The sequence below is a fragment of the Cebus imitator genome, unplaced genomic scaffold (genome assembly GCF_001604975.1).
Source record: "Cebus imitator isolate Cc_AM_T3 unplaced genomic scaffold, Cebus_imitator-1.0 Scaffold246, whole genome shotgun sequence".
Lineage (NCBI taxonomy): Eukaryota > Metazoa > Chordata > Mammalia > Primates > Cebidae > Cebus > Cebus imitator.
This window is the reverse complement of record NW_016107561.1, coordinates 3,065,920-3,073,296: the sequence shown is the minus strand read 5'-3', so window position 1 is coordinate 3,073,296 and position 7,377 is coordinate 3,065,920. Positions and strand designations below refer to the sequence as shown.

Genomic DNA, 7,377 nt, shown 5'->3' with positions numbered 1-7,377 from the left:
TTTTTTTTGAGACAGAGTTTTACTCTGTTACCCAGGCTGGAGTGTAGTGGCTTGATCTCAGCTCACTGCTGCCACCTCTGCTTCTCAGGTTCAAACAATTCTCTGCCTCAGCCTCCTAGGTAGCTGGGATTACAGGCGCCAGCCACCATGCCCAGCTAATTTTTGTATGTTTAGTAGAGATGAGGATTCCCTATCTTGGCCAGGCTCGTCTTAAACTCCTGACCTTGTGATCTACCCACCTCGTCCTCCCAAAGTGCTGGGATTAGAGGCGTGAGCCACTGTGCCTGGCTGTCTTCTCCTTTTAAGAGAACTTAAGTATTGTTTCATAGTGATCTATGATCCTGTTTAATCAGCATTCAAATCTTTTCACATTTTTGACAGTTTTCCAAAATCAAATCCTCAATGAATTCTTTATTTTGGATTTACCTTGAAATTTCCCCTAGGTCCCCTGGAAAATTTCAAAGGACTTGTTCTTTCACCTAGTAAAAATATTGTTTGATATATTAAATTATGTGGGAAACATTGTCAAGTAAAGAGTGATACTTAAACTCTTCTAGGTTATATTTTTATGGGTAAATATTAATAATAAAAACATTCCAGAAATTATGTGCATTTCATAAACATTTGCCAATACCCTCATTTTCCATCATATGTCCTGGTATATAATGTTTTCTATCAGTCATGATACCAACTATTATTTAAATGTTGTGTGCCACAAAAATAACCAATTCCCTCATCAATTTTATCATTTTTATAATGAACAGATGTTTAATCACAGACATTTTATGTCTTTTATTATCCACAGATAGTTTTTTTGTGTGTGACTTTGATTCTTCTTGAAAGCTCCTATAGTCAGCTTATAAGCCAGAATGCTTCATTTTCAGTAAAACTGATTGTCTCAGAGATCCATGGAAACGACTATGCCAGGTACTCGGGGGTAGAGCCTTCTACTGGCGTTGCTTAGATACCACTAAGTGGTATTGTAGACCATACCACTGGAATGAGTATGTATTTCCAGAGCTAGTAGAGAAGCTGGTAGGTTCATATAATGCTAACCTGGGATAAAGCAGAGGAATCAATTACATGGGGCCAAATAAACTAATAAATAATTATAATTTTTATGGCTATTGTTTTGGAACATTTCTCATTCTTTAATGTCTTATTTAAGGACCCTTTTTTTTTCCTGTTTTCTCATGCTTTCTATAACTCATGACAATTTAGTAGCTTATGTTTTTGTAAAAAGAGATGAAACATCTTTTCTTCCAACCTGATTCCTGCAGAATTCAGAAACACTTATTGATTATTCTTATTCTCAATGGCAATACAATTATTTGCATAAGTTCAATAAGGTTCTGCCTTCCTTGAAACAGGACATATTTGGAAAGATCAGTTCATAACCAAGGCTTTGACTGGAATGTTGTATTTGAGAATGATATATCGAATCAGATATATCCAGACAGTTTTAAAGGACAAAGACTTCATGGAGTCAATGCTTACAAAGTCCTCTTGGGCAAACTGGCCTGTTAACTGGCTTATAGGGCAGAGGTACTCAATCGGTAGGTCACGGACTGGGCCACACAGCAGGAGTTGAGCAGCAGGTGAACCAGCATCATCCCTACCCCCAGTCCATGGAAAAATTGTCATCCACGAAACTGGTCCATTGAGCCAAAAAGGTTGGAGACTGCTGTTACAGCGTTCCCAGACTTACAGGTGGGTAAGGAAGGTCACTTCCTGGCAGGTCCAGGAAGCTTAGGATATTTTGGGAACCTCAGGAAGAGAGGAATTCACCCAAATCTATAGTTCTTATAGGAAAAATAAGGTCATGCTTGGCTTGACTTTTAAGCTTCAAGAGGCTTTTAAAATTCTAATCTGAGATTCCTCATGAAAAATTCCAGCAAAAAAAACTCAAAAAGGCCTGAGTGGTCATTCTTGCTGCAATTATGTAAATCACCAGGCCAAATCTAATGAGACCAGACTTATTTTGTAAACAAGAATTTTCAAAGGAGGTGACTGGAGAGAGAAAATTATAGTGTACCCTTGTGGGTTATGAAATTCTAGTCCCGTTCTTTTTTTTTTTTTTTTTTTTTAGCTTTCCGTTGTCAACCTGTATATTGGACTGGATCCTGCCATCTTATACATTTTGTCAGCTCTTCTAGTTTCCTCTGATAGCTGACTACAACTCTCCAAACTAACATTTCTAATTTTTCCCCACCCTCCTCACTTGGCATCACTGATAATTAAAACTATCTTTTTCCTAAAGCCCAAGAAGTTGAAGCTGTACCACCTGGTATAAACTGGAAATCACCACAACTTTTCATATATGGGTAACTTCATGAAAATCTCTTCTTTCCTTGAACAAGAAGAGGGACCGACAAAGACTCTTCTTAACCAAACTTTAGTCAGATTTCTCTAAGCCCTTTTCTTGTCTAGGCCCCTCCTTGTAATACCTGCATAGCCTAGTTTCAGCAAAAATCTTGCTAAGTTAGTTAACAGAAAATCTTTTACCCTTGATATCTGATCACCCTTGATATTTGGTCAAATTGCTCATCCCCCACCAGGCAATATGTGATCACCCTGGCTTGCCTTCAGCAAGAGTATTGTTAAGGTGCTATAACCAGAATCCCCCTATGTTTCCTCTTAGTTATTGTACATCCACTGGCCTTCATCCTGCTCCTTGGTAATAAATCCCTGCTTGTTATTGCTGTATTTGGAATGGATCTCAGTTCTTTACTGAGGTCTGTTTCCCTTTATTATAATAGTTTCTGAATAAAATCTGTTTTTACTGCTTTAATCACTACCACTTCTGGCTTTCTTTGACAATATCGAAAGTATACAATATGGAAGAGCAATTACTGTCATGTGTTTACACTGACAGATATTTCAACTTACAGTTGAATAAATCCAGTGATGTACAAAGTTTGAGTTGGTGCTTTGTGTACATACAGAATGTCCAGGAGGGAGATTATTTGGCAACTTTTTGTTCTATTTATTATTGAAAACCTAGTATATGGAAAAAGATACAATGAGATCTGTTTGTGAAAAGGAAGGCAAGATATTGCTATGCAAATTAAAAAGGTGGCCTCTAAATGGAAATTTATATTGTGTATTTGCAAATAATAGTTGGTAGTCAAAAATCCTCCACTAGGTTTTGATTTATTATTGAAGGAAATACTGCTAATTATCAGTACTATCAAACTGTAGCCTTTAAGGATGTATATATCTTTTTGGCATACTATGTGAGGAATTGGGCTGTAAGTATAATCTGACTATTGAGGTAAAAAGAGCCTCATATTAGTTTTTAAAATGAGAGACAATGAAAATATTCCTTCATAATGCTGATAATTCGAGTAAAGACCATTTTGAGTAACTTAATTGAGCGACATGTCACAGCAGTATGTTAATTCAATATGTTGAATTGCTTGAATCTTCACTTCAGTCTCAAAATATTCCATTTAAAAAATCTGCAGATGACAGATTAGAGTTTCTTTTTAAAAAATGGAACAGGGGCCAGGTGCGGTGGCTCATGCCTGTAATCTCAGCACTTTGGGAGACCAAGGCGGGCAGGTCACAAGGACAAGAGATCGAGACCATCCTGGCCAACATGATGAAACCCTGTCTCTACTAAAAATACAAAAATTAGCTGGGCATGGTGACATGTGCCTGTAGTCCCAGCTACTTGGGAGGCTGAGTCAGGAGAATTGTTTGAATCCAGGATGTGGAGGTTGCAGTGAGCTGTGATCGCGCCACTGCACTCCAGCCTGGCAACAGAGCGAGACTCTGTCTCAAAACAAAATAAACAAAAAGAAACAACAACAAATAAAACTGAACAGTGGTATAAATGGTCTAAACTTAAATGTTTTCCCATACCTTTCTTTTATAATTTCTTTACTTTTTAGAAACACATGACTTATTTTCATGTTTAAAAGTTCTGTCACTACAAATGTAATGTTACTTACATAATGCTTCATGAGAAAATGAGGAAATAATACTTTTTAGAGCTAAAAGCAGTTAAAGAATGATTAGGAAATCTATTTACATTGTCTCCCAAGTTGAAACGGTCAATCTTTCTGCATTCATTTGTGATAAGTCTGTCAATTTAATGCCGGATAGAGTTCTGAAACATCTTTAGTGATGATTCTTTATAATTTTTAGGTTCACAATAGTCTAAATATCCAGTTCTCCCTGACAAAGCCACCAAATGTTTATTGTCATTTTATAATCATTAGTGGGGAATCAAGAGTTTATAGTTTGGTTAAAGTAATCATGATTGAAACTAGTTGGATGTGGAACTCAAGGACTTGTGGCTTGGAGTCTTTGTCATTGGGTCAGGTGTTGACAATTTGATAAGTGTACAAACAAACTACAGTCTCTTTCACTGACAAGAAATAATAATATATATTTTATTTAAAATAAATTATTAAAAAAATTTAGTATTGTGGTCCATGGATGCTGAAATAATATTTGTCACCTTTGTAAAAAAAAAAAGTTGTGTTGGCTAGGTGTGGTGGCTCACACCTGTAATCCCAGCACTTTGCGGGACTGAGGCAGGCAGATCACCTGAGGTCAGGAGTTCGAGACCAGTCTGGCTGACATGGTGAAACTTTGTCTCTACTAAAAATACAAAAAAATTAGCTGGGCATGGTGGTGGGCATCTGTAATCCCAGGTAATTGGGAGACTGAGGCACAGAATCACTTGAACCTGGGAGGCAGAGGTTGCAGCGAGCCGAGACCATGCCATTGCACTCCATCCTGGGCAACCAGAACAAAATTCCGTCTCAAAAAAAAAAAAAAAAAGATAGCATTTGTTGATCACTTACTATGAGGCAAACATTCTAAGTGTAATAAACTCATGTTAACAGTGAAGGAGTCAGTGGTTTACAGACTGATGCATGGAGAGAATAACTTATCGAAACTTACCCAGCTGTTAATTGACAAAATTAGGATTTGAACAGAGTCAGTCTGGTAGTAAAGTCTGCTCTTAACCACTGTCTGGCAGAGATAAATAGTACTGTAGGAGTTCCTGAGAGGTCAATTCAAGTACAAGTATTTCATATTTTGAGGTTTCCTAAAGTATTTCTCTACTTCTTTAATATACAAGTTGCCCACATTATTCTCCTTCTCATTGTTACTACAACCAGTGAGTATCTTGATTAGAATCTTTCTGGGAGAGAAGCAGTTACTAAGAAGGGAATGCTTCATAGACAGAGAGAGAAAGGATCATTTTTGTGGTCACAGGTTATTTTCTTAGTCTTAGCTAAATTTTTTTTTGGGAGGGGGGACGCTATTGTGGTCCAAAGACAATTTAGGTGACTCATAAGCTATCACCTCTAATCCCCCAGGTGGCTCAAAATTGCATGCTTATAAGAGTATCTCAGTGAGTGAATAGCAGTATCTCCTTGCATGAAAAATACACACATATCATAAATACTTTTAAAAATGAAAGTATCTCAGTGAGTGAATAGCAGTATCTCCTTGCATGAAAGATTTACACATATCATAAATACTTTTAAAAGTTTGAGTTTAATATAAATTCAAAAATATAAATCAGTTTTCCTATAAATATACTAAAAACCTTTTTATGAATAGCAATTTAATATATTTTAAAGCATTTATTTTGTACAGCTTTTTTACTAAATTTATCTTATTACTATTTGTTAAAAATAAATGGAAATTCAAGTTTATAGTCTTGCTCTAAATCATTTTCTAAAAATCACATTTCATAATGTAATGTTTTTGGCTTGTTTTAAATATACCCTCTTGCTGGCTGGTGTGTGTTGGAGTAAAGCTTTCTTTTTTAAATCTAGTAGCGCCCTCTAGAGCAAAAGGTAAAACACAATTTGATAAGAAAGGAGTAGTTTCACAAATTCAAATATTCTTAAAATTTCCTATCCTGTGTGATAGTTTGTTACTTAGAAGTACCAAAGAGCTGGCCAGGCATGGTGGCTCTTGCCTGTAATTCCAGCACTTTGGGAGACTGAGGTGGGTGGATCACTTGAAGTCAGAAGTTCTAGACCAGCCTGGCCAACATTGCAAAACTCTGTCTTTACTAAAAAGACAAAAATTAGCTGGGCATGGTGGCTTATGCTTGTAATGCCAGCTACTTGGTGGAGGGGCTGAGGCAGAAGAATTTATTGAATCTGGGAGACAGAGGTTGCAGTGAGCCAAGATTACGCCGCTGCAGTACTCTAGCCTGGGCAATAGAGTGAAATTCCTCTCAAAAAATAAAAAAGAAGTAGCAAACAGCTGAACCTAAATGCTATTTTGCTCAAATATATATATTCTTTTCAAGGATGCCTTTTAGGTAAGTTCTTCTTAGCTACGATTAAAGATTAGTATATCTTTTTCTTACCTCCTTGTGAATGTAATGGTACATAATTTTATTTTTAAATGGATATTTAAATAAAATTACCCATAAGTATTGAATTTCTTGTTGACCAATATAACATGCCAAAATCTATTGTATGTCCATTTTGTATGTGATAGTGTGTTTGTTTTGAGGATTACAAAATAAATAGAGAATAAATCACACCCTCAGTACCTATGCTCTTATTTCCGCTTGTTTTTTGTAATAGAGCATGACACATATTGGGTCTGGTAGTGGTCTTGACTAAAAAATTATCTTGATTAAATTAATTAATAATATTATTGATATATATCCATTTTTTATTACAGAAGAAAATACTCAGGAAACATCCCAGATGAAGAAAAGTTTGGCAGAAAAAGTTTCTCTCTATAGAGGTGACATCACATTGCTAGAGGTAGATGCTATAGTCAATGCGGGTGAGTAGTTGGTTTTTCTGTGATATGTTTGTTATGTGAGTATTATTTCAAAATATTTTTAATAAATAAAAATGTAAGTATTTTAGAAAAAAATCCTTTCTGATGTAGAAATGTTTCTCTTCTTGATTAAAAACATTGGAGTTTTTTTTTTGTATGTTCTTCAATTAATGTGCAATCTACAGCACCCTCTACAGTGAAAAGCACTAGACTGAGATTAGGGTACTGGACCACTGGATAAGTGACAGTTGCAGAAAGTTATTCAGACAGAACTTTAGCAAGTATGTTATTGTTAGTTTCATAGCTCAAATTAATAGTTGGCCAACATAAATACAAGTTCATCAAACTTTTTTCTTTTGAATAGGTTGTCAGGCAGTGATTGAACTGTGTAAGACAAAAGTGAAAATATAAAGAAATTATTTGAGTGATTTCAAAACTTAAGTTGTTTGGGTTCAGGTTTTCATTTTCATCATGAAATGCTTAATTTTAACCAGCATATTCCAATTATTTTAATAAGTAATTGTCTAGTTAATTTTTCTATTTCAACATTGGGAAAAATATAATAGATGTTACATTTTATTATGTGATTATATATCAAAA

At 35.5% G+C, this 7,377-nt stretch overlaps 1 protein-coding gene across 1 annotated transcript in view; it reads left to right on the top strand.

Moving 5' to 3' along the window:
* Positions 1-6,788, top strand: part of LOC119466969 (ADP-ribose glycohydrolase MACROD2-like) — an 88,010-nt gene extending 81,222 nt beyond the window's left edge. The window contains exon 3 of the mRNA XM_037727901.1: positions 6,673-6,788. Within this exon, the coding sequence (XP_037583829.1) occupies positions 6,673-6,788 (116 nt within the window). The remainder of the gene's footprint in view (positions 1-6,672) is intronic.
* The last annotated feature ends 589 nt before the right edge of the window (positions 6,789-7,377 follow it).